The sequence below is a fragment of the Oncorhynchus masou genome, chromosome 32, assembly GCF_036934945.1.
Source record: "Oncorhynchus masou masou isolate Uvic2021 chromosome 32, UVic_Omas_1.1, whole genome shotgun sequence".
NCBI classification, from domain to species: Eukaryota; Metazoa; Chordata; class Actinopteri; order Salmoniformes; family Salmonidae; genus Oncorhynchus; species Oncorhynchus masou.
Window position 1 is genome coordinate 83,823,742 of NC_088243.1, and position 17,500 is coordinate 83,841,241.

A 17,500-nucleotide genomic window follows, 5' to 3' on the forward strand; every position below is an offset into this window, starting at 1 on the left:
AGATACATCATGATACCAGTAGGCCTATAGATACATCATGATACCAGTAGGACCTATAGATACATCATGATACCAGTAGGCCCTATATATACATCATGATACCAGTAGGACCTATAGATACATCATGATACCAGTAGGCCTATAGATACATCATGATACCAGTAGGACCTATAGATACATCATGATACCAATAGGCCTATATATACATCATGATACCAATAGGCCTATATATACATCATGATACCAGTAGGACCTATAGATACATAATGATACCAGTAGGCCTATAGATACATCATGATACCAGTAGGACCTATAGATACATCATGATACCAGTAGGACCTATTGATACATCATGATATCAGTGGTCATGCTGATGGTGAGTTTTGTACTTAACAGCTGTACTATGTACTCATCAATCCACATGCATTCTAACATCATTTCTCTCTGCTCTGGAAAAATATTACTTTCTGCTCATCCCAGAAACCAGGCTACCATGTTTGATCAATGTCTTGCCAGAAACCAGGCTACCATGTTTGATCACTGTCTTGCCTGAAACCAGGCTACCATGTTTGGTCATTATCTTGCCAATGTTGGTTCATGTGCTCTGGGTTTGAAATGGTTTCCTCAGGTTATAATGTCAAATTATTGATTATTGTCACAAAGAGATGTATCTTCTCATGAAGACACAGAGAAAGAACGAGAGAGAGGGAGAGAGGGAGAGAGGGAGAGAGAGAGAGAGGGACAGAGGGAGAGAGAGAGAGGGACAGAGGGAGAGAGAGAGAGGTTGGAGTGAGGGAGCGAGAGAGAGGTTGGAGAGTTGGAGAGAGAAAGATATTGAGAGAGAGAGAGGGAGAGAGAGAGAGGGAGAGAGAGAGAGAGAGAGAGAGAGAGAGGGACAGAGGTACAGAGGGAGAGAGAGAGGGACAGAGGGAGAGAGAGAGAGAGGTTGGAGAGAGAGAGAGAGAGTGAGAGAGAGGTTGGAGAGAAAGAGAGTGAGAGAGAGGGACAGAGGGAGAGAGAGAGAGAGGGACAGAGGGAGAGAGAGAGGGAGGGACAGAGGGAGAGAGAAAGAGATGGAGAGAGAGGGACAGAGGGAGAGAGAGAGAGAGGGACAGAGGGAGAGAGAGAGACAGGGACAGAGGGAGAGAGAGAGAGGGACAGAGGGAGAGAGAGATAGAGAGAGGTTGGAGAGAAGGAGAGAGAAATAGATAGAGAGGGAGAGAAAAGAGTGTTCAGATGGCCAATGAAGACGTCAATGAGATTCTTAATCAATTTAAATGGGAGACGGTCAGAGGCAGCAGATGGTTCTGTAGAAATATTGATCCAGGCCTGACCCTTACACTATCTAACTGCTCAATAGCCAGCCATTAAATAAAACAACTTGTTCTCATCCTGTTTTTCAGAAGGCATTAAAGCTACTGGAGCTGAGTTACATACAGAACCAGTCAAACATTTGGACACACCTACTCATTAAAAGGTTGTTCTTTATTTTTACTATTTTCTACATTGACAAATAGTAGGGAAGATATCAAAACTATGAAAAAACACATATGGAATCATGTAGTAGGCAAAAGTTGTTAAAGAATTCCAAATATATTGTATATTCTTCAAAGCCACCCTTTGCCTTGATGACAGCTTTGCACACTCTTGGCATTCTCTCAACCAGCTTCTCCTGGAATGCTTTTCCAAAATTCTGTGAGCACTTGTTGGCTACTATTCTTTCACTCTGCGGTCCAACTCATCCCAAACCATGTCCGTTGGGTTGAGGTTGGGGGATTGTGGTGGCCAGGTCATGTGATGCAGCACTCCATCACTCTGCTCTTTGCTCAAATAGCCCTTACACAGCCTGGAGGTGTGTTGGGTCATTGTCCTTGTGAAAAACAAATTATATTCCCACTAAGCCCAAACCAGATAGGATGGGGTATCGATGCAGAATGCTGCGGTAGCCATGCTGGTTAAGTGTGCCTTGAACCACACATGCGGAGATCATATGTTCACCTACTCAGTGTCTCACACACGGGGGTTGGATACAGATACAGAAATCTCACATTTGGACTCATCACACCAAAGGACAGATTTCAACAGGTCTAATGTCCATTGTTTGTGTTTCTTGGCCCAAGCAAGTCTCTTCTTATTGGTGTCCTTTAGTAGTGGTTTCTTTGCAGCAATTCGACCATTAAGTCCTGATTCACACAGTCTCCTCTGAACAGTTGATGTTGACATGTGTCTGTTACTTGAACTCTGTGATGCATTTATATGTGCTGCAATTTCTGAGGCTGGTAACTGTAATGAACTGATCCTATACAGCAGAGGTAACTCTGGGTCTTCCATTCCTGTGGAAAGAATGTCGAGAGCGTGCGAAGCTGTCATCAAGGCAAAGGGTGGCTACTATGAAGAATCTAAAATAGAACATATATTTTTGATTTGATTGCTACATGATTCCATATGTGTTATTTCATAGTTTTGATGTCTTCACTATTATTCTACAATTTGGAAAATAGTACAAATAAAGAAAAACCCTTGAAAGAGTAGGGGTGAACTTTTGACTGGCACTGTAGTTCACATGTGGCTTTGTTGTATGTTGCAAAACAGGCAATGTCCTTTCAGATGAAACGATAGATTGATAGATGATTACTGAAGGCATTGCTGTGTGTGTGTGTGTGTGTGTGTGTGTGTGTGAGAGTGTGTGTGTGTGTGTGTGAGTGTGTGTGTGTGTGTGTGTGTGTGTGTGTGTGTGTGTGTGTGTGTGTGTGTGTGTGTGTGTGTGTGTGTGTGTGTGTGTGTGTGTGTGTGTGTGTGTGTGTGTGTGTGTGTCTGTGTCTGTGTGTGTGTGTGTCTGTGTCTCTGTGTGTGTCTGTCTGTCTGTCTGTCTGTCTGTGTGTGTGTGTGTGTGTGTCTGTGTCTGTGTCTGTGTCTGTGTCTGTGTCTGTGTGTGTGTGTGTCTGTGTGTCTGTCTGTCTGTCTGTCTGTCTGTCTGTCTGTCTGTCTGTCTGTCTGTCTGTCTGTCTGTCTGTCTGTCTGTCTGTCTGTCTGTCTGTCTGTCTGTCTGTCTGTCTGTCTGTCTGTCTGTCTGTCTGTCTGTCTGTCTGTCTGTCTGTCTGTCTGTCTGTCTGTCTGTCTGTGTGTGTGTGTGTGTGTGTGTGTGTGTGTGTGTGTGTGTGTGTGTGTGTGTGTGTGTGTGTGTGTGTGTGTGTGTGTGTGTGTGTGTGTGTGTGTGTGTGTGTGTGTGTGTGTGTGTGTGTGTGTGTGTGTGTGTGTGTGTGAATAATCTCCCCTGTGCAGGTAAACATACATTCATACAATTAAAAGCACAGAAACATGTTTTTTTTTCTATACAAGTTTATTTACAAAAATGTATGAAAATTCTCTTTTACAGCTCCTCACTAATGACGATCATTAATGATATACACACATGCAGATTCGGACTCTTCTTGTAGTAGTCACTAAGCTGCTTGGCAATTCTCTCTGTGTGAAGTGAACTTACAAAATAAAATAAACTGTCTCACTAAAGAATAACCATGGTTGTGTTTCTACTGTAGAATCGGATGTAAGTTAGAAGAGCTTGTAATAAGTAATTACGTATTTTACATGCAATTTCTTAGAAACATTCGGAAACCCATCATTTTCTTGTGTAGTCTTAATAAATAAATCTAATTTAAATAAATGTACACGCCTCTTTCTTTACAAATGTTTATTTCCTATTTCTTCCCTTTTAAAGTTTTTTTTTTTTTTTTTGTATGTTAAACTATCTTTCCACGGTTTTAGGTGATTAAATGTCTTCCTAAATCCTAATGAAGTCACAGTCTTTTGAACAGAAAAGGGAAATGTCGTAAGCGTAAGTGCCTTGTTGTAATCCATGGTCTCATTGTAATTATTTATATTATTTATTTATTTCATTAACTAAGTAAATTCACCAAACACTAATAATGAAATTAAAATGGAAAGCAAATCATCAAACCACAGCTTATTCGTTGATAAATACCAAGGTCATCCATAATAACTACAGGTAAAAAGCCATTACTGTTTAAATTGCAGTTCATCTACTATTGAATGTCCCATCTGGTTTGGTTTTAGTTGCTTGTACAGAAGACTTGAATGATTTTAGGTTACATGAACATCCAGTTTACAAACAGCCTATTTTGGAGCGACACCGTGTGAGTGAGTTTTCTCTTCATATTCTACACACCATAAAACACACTGGGAGAGGTACTCATCTATGAAACTTGCTCAGACAGTCCTCTGCATTCTTTAATTAACCCTGTTGGCAGTATATTTGTATTGTGAGATGGTCTGTTTTAAGAAGTGTACATCCAAATGCTGCATCTCACATTCATCTCTTTCAAGAGTCCCTGTGTGTACGTCCAGAATGTCATCCTATTAGGCTCTAGTCAGAAGAGGCTCTAGTCAGAAGTAGTGCACTACATAGGGAATAGGGGGCCATTTCAGATGCACTACCAGTACCTGGTCTCAGAGTCGTGGACAACAACAATACAATATAATTTTTGCTCCAGCATATTTAACCAATTGATTCATTGTTCAAAACAATTCCTAGGTCACAGCAATATAACAAGCTATCTTCTAATAATAAGTGACTTACTGTACAGTGCCTACAATAAACGTATTTAAAACACATTTAACCAGTAAAAACCTGGCCTGCAAGAATAATTAGGATAATCTGATCAAATTCCCTTAGCAGAAAAAAAAAATTATCATCTGTAGTATCGTATTCATTTTCTGTACGGGCACTTGGAAATGTGCTTGGGGTGCAAGTGATGGCTTTAGGTATCTCTCTCTCTTTTGTCTTCTTAGTTCGTTACAGCATCTCAAATAAATGTACATAAAACAATCCTGTCTTTCTGTTTACTTGTCTGTTTAGTTGTTTAGTTGTTTAGTTGTTTGTGTGTTTGTGAGTTGTGATTAGTTGCATTGTTCTAAGTAATTCTGTGAGTCTCTGAGTGTTTCATACATAAGGCACTGGAGTAAACCGATTTAAGTTCTTCACGCCACCAGTCCTGTCATGTCTTCATTGCAGATTATCGTGGCCATTTTCCGCCAGGAGAGGATTTATCTGCAGTTGAGGAAACCCCCATCCAGACGTGTTCATGTTCTTTCATCGTGGGGTCAGTAGTCACAGTCGTTGGTAAGGGGTACCGTACCTGGTCTAGCTGACGTGTATGATACCTGTCTTACAGGAAGGAAGTACAGGGATAACATCAATTGCATTTACTTGATTCCTCGCGTCCTCTCTCCTTTGCCTCCTTCTCAAAACCAATTGGATGAGAAGTCAGTGGTCCCTCCCCTCTGACCTTCTCATTCGATTAGTTTTGAGGCGAGGGGACGTGAGGAATCAATGAAATGCAATTTGAAATTCTCACACAGTGACACATGGGTGATAGGTCTGTTACATGGTGGATGAGATGAGATGTATCATTAGGTTGGAACGGTTGAGTCATGATGTGTGCCAGTATTACTTGGGACATTAGCTTAGCTATTAACGATTAGCAGATGCCGCTAGGACATTCTATCGAGTAAACTGAAACATTAAGCTCAATAAAGTGTGAGTGTTTACGAGATATGCTGATAATGCTGATTTCATTTGTTTTTTCGGATAAAAAAAGGGGCTTAGGTGGTGGGCGAGGCAGGGGGTGTGGAAGGGGGCAAGGCCGGCCAGTTGGGGCGGCTGGATTTATAAATAATTTAGAGGCCCCCATCTTGACAGTGTAAAGAAATATTAGTATTAGTATTCATATTTGTCCCGAAAAAACACTTAGGCGGCCAACAAAAGGATGTACCTGTAGTCATACACAGTATATAGCAATGTCAAATCTAACAGTGTTCATGAATTGTGAATGTAATGTTGGGTTGTCTGTTGTGGGTATGTCCAAGTCAAGAGTGATAAAGTGTTACCAAATCACACCAACAGCTTGACAAAAACACAAACAAACAAATGAATCATTCAACACCAACGACACCACCAGAAGAAACTAAATGATTCAGATGTCACAGAGACAGAATCAGGAAGAGAGCAGCGTCGTCATTACCCTTAGATCTTAACGCTCTCTGTCCCATACACGTTGTAGCCTTCTCTGTACGTGGCAAAGTTCTGGGGGTTGGTCGGGGGAGCTGGCTTCAACTTCTCAGCATTCTTTGCTAGTTTGAGCCGTTTGGTTTCTGCACGCGATTTGTAACAGAACTCAATCAGAGCCACCATCATGGCCAGCCCCAGCCCTCCAACCAGAATATAGAAGACTCCAGCCACATTGCTCAGGCTGAGAGCACTTGTCTTGTCCTGGGGAAGGTGAAGATCATAGTTAGAGCGTTTGCGGTGGAGAGAGTTCTGTAGAGAACAGTGCAGCCTACCAGTATGGCTCTAAAGCAAAGTATTTATAGGCCTCCAATTGATCCTTACAGTCTTGTTGAAATAACAGTCGAATACCTAACACTTGGTAACTCACATGGATACTCTATTATCAGACCCCTTCTACAAACTCTCTCTCTGAGATTGAAATGTTTCTGATGCTACCAATGGCAGATCATACTACAGACTCCAGAGGCTAATAGCAACGGAAGGTTGACAAAAGTAAAGGATGGCTGAGGTTGACTCTAGAAGAGGTCTGGACTGGTTTTTCTATAGTGGTGCAAGAAGTTGTGAGGAACATCTGAACACCATAGTCAGACCACTCTCCGATGAAGGAGAGACGAGTCACCACTTTAGTTTGATCTAGGTGAATGTAGAGCTTCCCCTATTCTACAGGTCTTCTTCCATATAAGGAAGCTGCGGTCAGTGACTCACAGGTCAACATTTCAAGCCTTGAAGTCCTGAAAGAATAAAATGCCTTGGTACACTGTGATACTGTGTAGTCAAATCTCTCTGACATCAAAACAATCCCCAAAGCCATTTTAACAACGGATTCAAACCATTCTGCTGCTGCTTATTTCCCAAACATGTTGATTGAAAATTTGTTCATGAGAGTTTTACCATTTGCAGTTTAACCCTTTGAGGTTTGACTGAGAGTCTGTGGAAAATAGATCTGTTAGTTCATTAGTCTGGCGATGGTCTCAGAGGGTTAAATAAGAGGTTTATTACGTTCTTAGACTTCATGTGGGGTGGAAACAACAAGATCTCTTCATTGCAACTCCTTGATCAGACAAAAAGCTGAAAAACACCCCACGGGGCTGTAACTTCTTACTGAAGTTAATTGGAAACTGTTGCTCACAACAAGAACACTTTGTTTGTTCACCCCAAAACAGGAAGCCAAAGAACCCAATAGATACATTTCCATGCAATCTAGTAACAACACAGATAAATCAAATTTTAATTAAACGTTTTAGTAAATAGAAACAGCAGCATAATGGTAAGAATATCATGAATGTAAAGTGTGAAAATGAGCAAAAATAGCACTTAATGTCAACAGCTAGTCAACAACTATTCAACAATGGCATTTGATTATTTTACTCAATTTACAATTTCCCCAAGCATATCCTAATGTCATTTACCATTACAGTTTGTGTGGGGGAAAAAATCATTACCTATTTCTATAAAAATTACTTTAACATTAACATTAGACCCCCCAAATAAATGACAAAATATTTTTGGGATGTGATTAGAATTGGGGAAATAGTGCATTATGGATTTGAGCCACTCTCCATTTTTGTTACATGTATGTGGCATAATGTTGTGTGTATGAATAAATAACATACTAGGAGGTAAAGGGATAGACAGTATAGCTGATCTAGATGTTTTAGTATAGTTTAGTATTTGTTCATATGAACACTGGGAATCAGCACAGAAGACCTGCAGAGACTGACCTTACTTCCAGAGTCCTTGGTTCCACATTCACCCTTATCGTACCACCATTTGTTTTTCAGCTTGTCTAAGATGCCTTGTTCACTGAGTTTCAATACGGCAAGGTTTACAGGAGTTCTTCACGTGGGAAATAACATAAATAACATCATATTATGTTATTTTATGTTATTCATAACTTCATAGCTTACATTATGTCATCACAAAGCGATCGAGCAGGACTCCTGGCCATTGTCACATCACAGAGAACAGGCATTCTAGTCTATTACCTTGTCGTCATTGACCAGCCCTAGTCTAGGGCCAGGGCCTGCTCCTATCGCTTCGAGTAATCGGCAGACGCTGGTAACAGGACGAGCAGGTACTGACTGTACACTCTGCTGGTCTGAGATTATCTAACGCTGAGGAAGGTATTTGTTTGTGGGCACAGCAGAGTAGATGTCTGACCAGCACTTAACAAGTTTGATCCAACTAGAACCTTCTCTTGACTAACAGTAGCAGTAAAGGACTACAAGACAACCGTTGACCCGATATCTTCCCCGCCGGTAGAAGCAGAGGCTTGGACACCTCCTACTGCAACGTCACAAGTTGGCTCTGAGATTTGGTTGCAAAGACAACATCAACTTTGAATCTCAGGACACTAATAATGTCATGTATTTTGACATGAAAATCAGCATTAAAATAGTGAATAAAGCAAAAGGTGTTTCACATGAACCTTTTCATAAGAAGCGGTGCTGTTTATTGGTGGGGAAACCGTGTTGGATATAGGCTTTACTATATCCGCTTAGAAGGGGGATTACTGTCAACAGAACCAAGCTACAGTTTTATTACCGGTGTTTAAGCTCAGCTTTGGCACATCAGGGGAATAATACATGTGGTTTCTCTCTGTAATATGGTTTCATAAGAAGATACTGATAAGTAATTGGCAACATTTATTTAGGATATTCTCACTGCCTTACAACTGACATAGTGCCTTTAACTGTGCAAGGTATGTTCCAATACATATATATTTTAAATTAAGCTATGATGCTATGATGCTATGATGCTATGATGCTATGATGCTATGATGCTATGTGTGGAGTGAACAAATAAATAATGATGCATAATGATGCATAATAAGGAAGACTGTTCATGCTCTATATAGTCGCTATAGAAACAGACTGGTGAAGTTCTGTATAGACCCGATAGAAACAGACTGCTGATGTTCTGTATAGACCCTATAGAAACAGACTGGTGGTGCTTTACTCTACAGCCCCTATAGAAACAGACTGGTGGTGCTTTACTCTACAGCCCCAAAAGAAACAGACTGGTGGTGCCCTCTTCTCCAGCCCCTATAGATACAGACTGGTGGTGCTCTACTCTCCAGCCCCTATAGAAACAGACTAGTGGTGCTCTACTCTACAGCCCCTATAGATACAGACTGGTGGTGTTAAACTCTACATCCCCTATAGAAACAGACTGGTGGTGCTCTACTCTACAGCCCCTATAGAAACAGACTGGTGGTGCTCTACTCTACATCCCCTATAGAAACAGACTGGTGGTGCTCTACTCTACAGCCCCTATAGAAACAGACTGGTGGTGCTCTACTCTTCAGCCCCTATAGAAACAGACTAGTGGTGCTCTACTCTACAGCCCCTATAGAAACAGACTAGTGGTGCTCTACTCTACAGCCCCTATAGAAACAGACTGGTGGTGCTCTACTCTTCAGCCCCTATAGAAACAGACTAGTGGTGCTCTACTCTTCAGCCCCTATAGATACAGACTAGTGGTGCTCTCTTCTTCAGCCCCTATAGAAACAGACTGGTGGTGCTCTACTCTACAGCCCCTATAGATACAGACTAGTGGTGCTCTCTTCTTCAGCCCCTATAGAAACAGACTAGTGGTGCTCTACTCTCCAGCCCCTATAGAAACAGACTGGTGGTGCTCTACTCTACAGCCCCTATAGAAACAGACTGGTGGTGCTCTACTCTCCAGCCCCTATAGAAACAGACTGGTGGTGCTCTACTCTACAGCCCCTATAGAAACAGACTGGTGGTGCTCTACTCTTCAGCCCCTATAGAAACAGACTAGTGGTGCTCTACTCTTCAGCCCCTATAGAAACAGACTGGTGGTGCCCTACTCTTCAGCCCCTATAGAAACAGACTGGTGGTGCCCTACTCTACAGCCCCTATAGAAACAGACTGGTGGTGCTCTACTCTCCAGCCCCTATAGAAACAGACTGGTGGTGCCCTCCTCTTCAGCCCCTATAGAAACAGACTAGTGGTGCCCTCCTCTTCAGCCCCTATAGAAACAGACTAGTGGTGCTCTACTCTCCAGCCCCTATAGAAACAGACTGGTGGTGCTCTACTCTCCAGCCCCTATAGAAACAGACTGGTGGTGCCCTCCTCTTCAGCCCCTATAGAAACAGACTGGTGGTGCCCTCCTCTTCAGCCCCTATAGAAACAGACTGGTGGTGCCCTCTTCTTCAGCCCCTATAGAAACAGACTGGTGGTGCCCTCCTCTTCAGCCCCTATAGAAACAGACTGGTGGTGCCCTCTTCTTCAGCCCCTATAGAAACAGACTGGTGGTGCCCTCTTCTTCAGCCCCTATAGAAACAGACTGTTGGCGCCCTCCTCTTCAGCCCCTATAGATACAGACTGGTGGTGCCCTCTTCTTCAGCCCCTATAGAAACAGACTGGTGGTGCCCTCCTCTTCAGCCCCTATAGAAACAGACTGGTGGTGCTCTACTCTACAGCCCCTATAGAAACAGACTGGTGGTGCTCTACTCTACAGCCCCTATAGAAACAGACTGGTGGTGCCCTCTTCTTCAGCCCCTATAGAAACAGACTGGTGGTGCCCTACTCTTCAGCCCCTATAGAAACAGACTGGTGGTGCCCTCTTCTTCAGCCCCTATAGAAACAGACTGTTGGTGCCCTCCTCTTCAGCCCCTATAGAAACAGACTGGTGGTGCCCTACTCTTCAGCCCCTATAGAAACAGACTGGTGGTGCCCTCCTCTTCAGCCCCTATAGAAACAGACTAGTGGTGCCCTCCTCTTCAGCCCCTATAGAAACAGACTGGTGGTGCCCTCTTCTTCAGCCCCTATAGAAACAGACTGGTGGTGCCCTACTCTTCAGCCCCTATAGAAACAGACTGGTGGTGCCCTCTTCTTCAGCCCCTATAGAAACAGACTGTTGGTGCCCTCCTCTTCAGCCCCTATAGAAACAGACTGGTGGTGCCCTCCTCTTCAGCCCCTATAGAAACAGACTGGTGGTGCCCTCTTCTTCAGCCCCTATAGAAACAGACTGTTGGTGCCCTCCTCTTCAGCCCCTATAGAAACAGACTGTTGGTGCCCTCCTCTTCAGCCCCTATAGAAACAGACTAGTGGTGCCCTCCTCTTCAGCCCCTATAGAAACAGACTGGTGGTGCCCTCCTCTTCAGCCCCTATAGAAACAGACTGGTGGTGCCCTCCTCTTCAGCCCCTATAGAAACAGACTGGTGGTGCCCTCCTCTTCAGCCCCTATAGAAACAGACTGGTGGTGCCCTCTTCTTCAGCCCCTATAGAAACAGACTGTTGGTGCTCTACTCTACAGCCCCTATAGAAACAGACTGGTGGTGCCCTCCTCTTCAGCCCCTATAGAAACAGACTGGTGGTGCTCTACTCTACAGCCCCTATAGAAACAGACTGGTGGTGCCCTCCTCTTCAGCCCCTATAGAAACAGACTGGTGGTGCTCTACTCTACAGCCCCTATAGAAACAGACTGGTGGTGCCCTCCTCTTCAGCCCCTATAGAAACAGACTGGTGGTGCTCTACTCTACAGCCCCTATAGAAACAGACTGGTGGTGCCCTCCTCTTCAGCCCCTATAGAAACAGACTGGTGGTGCTCTACTCTACAGCCCCTATAGAAACAGACTGGTGGTGCCCTCCTCTTCAGCCCCTATAGAAACAGACTGGTGGTGCCCTACTCTTCAGCCCCTATAGAAACAGACTGGTGGTGCCCTACTCTACAGCCCCTATAGAAACAGACTGGTGGTGCCCTCCTCTTCAGCCCCTATAGAAACAGACTGGTGGTGCTCTACTCTACAGCCCCTATAGAAACAGACTGGTGGTGCCCTCTTCTTCAGCCCCTATAGAAACAGACTGGTGGTGCCCTCTTCTTCAGCCCCTATAGAAACAGACTGGTGGTGCTCTACTCTACAGCCCCTATAGAAACAGACTGGTGGTGCTCTACTCTACAGCCCCTATAGAAACAGACTGGTGGTGCTCTACTCTACAGCCCCTATAGAAACAGACTGGTGGTGCTCTACTCTACAGCCCCTATAGAAACAGACTGGTGGTGCTCTACTCTACAGCCCCTATAGAAACAGACTGGTGGTGCCCTACTCTACAGCCCCTATAGAAACAGACTGTTGGTGCTCTACTCTTCAGCCCCTATAGAAACAGACTGGTGGTGCCCTCTTCTTCAGCCCCTATAGAAACAGACTGGTGGTGCTCTACTCTACAGCCCCTATAGAAACAGACTGGTGGTGCTCTACTCTACAGCCCCTATAGAAACAGACTGGTGGTGCTCTACTCTACAGCCCCTATAGAAACAGACTGGTGGTGCTCTACTCTACAGCCCCTATAGAAACAGACTGGTGGTGCCCTACTCTACAGCCCCTATAGACACTATTTAGGCTCGTTAAATATGATGAATGGGTAATGTTTGTCTCGGGTTCCACTGGTGAACAATGTCCTCTGTGGACCTTTATGTCACCATACATTATCAGCAGCAGCAGAGACGAGAAGATTACAACTCTGTGTAAAATATTATCTACCTACATTATCATCATCAGCAGAGACGAGAAGATTACAATTCCATGTAGAATATTATCTACCTACATTATCAGCAGCAGCAGAGACGAGAAGATTACAACTCCATGTAGAATATTATCTACCTACATTATCAGCAGCAGCAGAGACGAGAAGATTACAACTCCGTGTAGAATATTATCTACCTACACTATCATCAGCAGAGACGAGAAGATTACAACTCTGTATAGAACAGTATCTCCCTACATTATCATCAGCAGAGACGAGAAGATTACAACTCTGTGTAGAACAGTATCTCCCTACATTATCATCAGCAGAGACGAGAAGATTACAACTCTGTGTAGAACAGTATCTCCCTACATTATCATCAGCAGAGACGAGAAGATTACAACTCTGTGTAGAACAGTATCTCCCTACATTATCATCAGCAGAGACGAGAAGATTACAACTCTGTGTAGAACAGTATCTCCCTACATTATCATCAGCAGAGACGAGAAGATTACAACTCTGTGTAGAACAGTATCTCCCTACATTATCATCAGCAGCAGAGACGAGAAGATTACAACTCCATGTAGAATATTATCTACCTACATTATCAGCAGCAGCAGAGACGAGAAGATTACAACTCCATGTAGAATATTATCTACCTACATTATCAGCAGCAGCAGAGACGAGAAGATTACAACTCCGTGTAGAATATTATCTACCTACACTATCATCAGCAGAGACGAGAAGATTACAACTCTGTATAGAACAGTATCTCCCTACATTATCATCAGCAGAGACGAGAAGATTACAACTCCATGTAGAATATTATCTACCTACACTATCATCAGCAGGAGACGAGAAGATTACAACTCTGTGTAGAACAGTATCTCCCTACATTATCATCAGCAGAGACAAGAAGATTACAACTCTGTGTAGAACAGTATCTCCCTACATTATCATCAGCAGAGACGAGAAGATTACAACTCTGAGTAGAACAGTATCTCCCTACATTATCATCAGCAGAGACGAGAAGATTACAACTCTGTGTAGAACAGTATCTCCCTACATTATCATCAGCAGAGACAAGAAGATTACAACTCTGTGTAGAACAGTATCTCCCTACATTATCATCAGCAGAGACGAGAAGATTACAACTCTGAGTAGAACAGTATCTCCCTACATTATCATCAGCAGGAGACGAGAAGATAACAATTCCGTGTAGAACAGTATCTCCCTCATGGCCAATGGTAATAGGGTGACCCGGAAAACATTGATCAATAATGCAGTAATCTGTTAACATACTACGTGATGCTGGACCCTGAAACCCGATCTAGGTGATCAGTGATGTGGTGTTTGCCTCAGGATTATAGGTGATCAGAGAAAGGGTGTGTGTGCCTCAGGATTATAGGTGATCAGAGATGTGGTGTGTGTGTGGTGGGGGGGGTCAGGATGCTCAGGAAGGATGAGTCCAGGTAAACTGGCTTTTCCCACAGTTTCCCGTAGAGCCGAGACGTCAGACTTACTGAGAGATACTGAGAAAAAAATGTTTTGAACACAACAGATGATCACCAAAGTTCACTCACTGTCCGTCTTTCACCGATGATGCCGTTGCTCATCAGAGATAAATACCAGACCTTGAGGTGTGCACGGTGAACGGTTAAGAGCAGTGGAGATCAAAATGCTAATTCATGCATGAATGTATGGTAAACTCACATTTGGATCAAAACGTTTATCCATGACCCTGAAAGGATGGAAAACCATACATACCTGAGCAGGTCCAGATGAAAGGCAGAGAAACATGTCAGAGAAGCAACGATACTACTCTTCTACTGCAGCCATCACAGCTGTGAGCCTCAACATCACTCAGCATACTGACTATACAGCACAGATTATTAGCACAAATGCAACGTTGAAAAATAGAGCTGCAAAATTCCTGTGAATTTCCCATAATTCCTAGGTTTTCCAGAAACCCCTATGGGAGTATTCCCTGAATAAGGGGGAGAATACGCAAGGAATGGGACCCTGCCAGGAGGAATCCTCAAACAGGGATTTCTGGGAAATCCTAGAATTGTTTATATACTGGGACTTTTTTTAGTTCGTGAAATTTTGCAACCGTATATATCAAAAATATAGGACACGTATTTGCGTCCATTAGGGAGATAAAACAGAGAAGCAGAGAGAGAAAGGTCAGGTGTTTTGGTTGGACATTGCTAGATATTATAGAGACGTTAGCCACGATGCTATTTTCAACATGTCATATTGGTGTAGCATTGCATTTCCTGAGAATCCACGTGAAATGACCTTATAAAGTCGTGACACCTTCTGTAAACCACAGTATCTGCCACAGATCGTCTGTAATCAAGCCACTTAGCTGACCTAATTCATTGCTTGAGTCACGACTGAGTCATTAGTCATTCAATTGATCTAAACTGTAGCAAATGTCAATGCCCTCTTTAAAATAGCATGATGCAAGCTTCATGGAACATAGTGTAAGTATGTTGATACCAAGATGACAAGGCTAAGTGAAACACACTCATATTGCATCACCTATTCCCAGGATGGATACAGCCATGTCTTGTGATGAGAGTAGAATAGCAAGCGGAACAGAAACAAACCTGATTATCACAATGGTTATTGGGCTCAATTCTGGCTCTTGGTTGTTCATGTTGCAATCAAGTGGTAAATTGTTTAAAAACTTTCGACACCACCTACAATTGTATAGATTTTTTGCTAAAATCATTTTGAAAAAGCAACCAATTATAGGGGCAGTTCCACCGTGTATAAAATCTCAATTGAATTGAATGTAGTGGTACCACATGTCCCACAGCCCTAAGAGACCAGACCTCTTTCAGATTAGAATTCTCACGTTTGCCCATAATGCTTAGTCCCCTCAAGACTCCGCTGTTCGCCTCGCCTATCTGAGCTGAGCTGCCTCAGCTGAGCAGCCATTTTGGGGGGTTTCAGCCAACGGGCTCTAGAGCCCAGCATGGCTTCTCTAGGCCAGTCGCATGGGATGTCCAGAGAAGCAGCTGTATGACATGAGCAGCTGTGAAGCCATGTTGTGTCTGACAGACCAGAATAATGTAATGAAATACAGACATGGCCTTCACAAGAGGAAGGCGGCAATCTCTGGCATCGAGACGCCATGTTTTCATGAATAGTTTGTGATAAACTATTTATGAAAGGTATCTTATAAAATACATACTTATCATGTAATATATAACTTACAACAGGTATATTTTAGTCAGAGATCCATCCAATATGACAGTTACTGTTATATCTAAATAGACCTCACACTGGCTCTACTTTCTCTAGACAGAGTATAATACTTGACAGATATCATCTGCTGCACTGCAGATGTTAAAGACAGAGTTAAATCCATCTCCTCCTTTTCCAAATGCAGGACAACGCTATCCTCCTCGCATCCCTCCCATCACTGAGAAGCAGTGAAAATAACTAGACTTCCTCCTTGTCAAACACACAACCAAACACTGTTCCACAGATCTGTATCCTTCCTCAACCAACTGTCTTTGTCAAAACAACTCAGCTTAGCCTTACCAGTCCATCTCCTTTACTACACTTCATGCTACCTCTTAGCCTTACCAGTCCATCTCCTTTACTATTCTTCATGCTACCTCTTAGCCTTACCAGTCCATCTCCTTTACTATTCTTCATGCTACCTCTTAGCCTTACCAGTCCATCTCCTTTACGACCCTTCATGCTCCCTCTTAGCCTTACCAGTCCATCTCCTTTACTACACTTTATGCTCCCTCTTAGCCTTACCAGTCCATCTCCTTTACGACCCTTCATGCTCCCTCTTAGCCTTACCAGTCCATCTCCTTTACTACACTTTATGCTCCCTCTTAGCCTTACCAGTCCAACTCCTTTACTACACTTCATGCTCCCTCTTAGCCTTACCAGTCCATCTCCTTTACTATTCTTCATGCTCCCTCTTAGCCTTACCAGTCCAACTCCTTTACTACACTTCATGCTCCCTCTTAGCCTTACCAGTCCAACTCCTTTACTACACTTCATGCTACCTCTTAGCCTTACCAGTCCATCTCCTTTACGACCCTTCATGCTACCTCATCTTCCTCTCTGTGTGTTAGCCAAGTAAAGGTTCTTAGTTTGATCTTTTGTTCCATAGACTGGTCAGAGTCTGGTAAATGACAGAAAGGCTACCTTTGAGCCTGGTTGGGACTCAACATTTGTTTTGGGTTGGGTTGTACTGTAGCTAACGAAGCGCGTTAGAAAATCAAAGCGCTATAATATAAATCAATAATCGATAATCAATGATTCCTATTGACTATTATTAACAGCCTTGCCGATTACTCTGCACCATGGTACCCGATCTGGTGACATCGAGGCTGACCTTGGAGTCACCTCCCCCGCTGCCGCACTCTCCCTTGTCGTACCACCATTTGTTTTTCAATTTGTCCAACAGGCCTTGCTCATTCAGTTTTAACACTGCCAGGTTAACAGCATTTCTTGAAACGATAAAACATAACTTGTAAGAAAATGCACAGGTCCGTGAGAAATCTAATGCATAGTTAATAGTAGTATAGTAGTACTATATTATAGTAGTAGTATCGTGTAGTTGCAGTAGTAGTTATAACGATAATGATGATCGTTGATAATGGTAGTTAGACTACCACCAATAGTGATTATTGTTATTGGTAAAATTATGATGAACTATTATATCTATTATGAAAATGATCTCGGTATGAAAAATGACAAATTGTTTGACGAACATGAGCTAGATAGATCAGGAAGGCTTAGATGAAGAGCAGACGTAGTGGTAAATATTGGACAGGAGTTATGAGGGGTCAGGTAGTTCAGAAACTGAAGTGTGCGGGACGGGGACACTAGTCATCATCGCTGAGAGGAAAAACAACAGCAGCAAACACCGTGCAATTAACAT

General features: G+C 43.1%; 1 protein-coding gene across 3 annotated transcripts in view; it reads right to left on the reverse strand.

Annotated features, from left to right (window-relative positions):
- Positions 1 to 3,330: 3,330 nt before the first annotated feature.
- LOC135526714 (glutamate receptor 3) overlaps positions 3,331 to 17,500 on the reverse strand; it is a 292,678-nt gene continuing 278,508 nt past the window's right edge. The window contains exons 14-16 of one of the 3 annotated variants that reach the window (XM_064955313.1): positions 7,810 to 7,924; positions 6,042 to 6,289; positions 3,331 to 5,181 (exon numbers count right to left, since the gene is read on the reverse strand). In XM_064955313.1, the coding sequence (XP_064811385.1) occupies positions 6,044 to 6,289; positions 7,810 to 7,924 (361 nt within the window). In that variant the 3' untranslated portion in view covers positions 3,331 to 5,181; positions 6,042 to 6,043. Of the gene's footprint in view, positions 5,186 to 6,041; positions 6,290 to 7,809; positions 7,925 to 16,951; positions 17,067 to 17,500 lie in introns of all 3 variants that reach the window. The other 2 variants (XM_064955311.1, XM_064955312.1) reach the window with 2 other exon arrangements.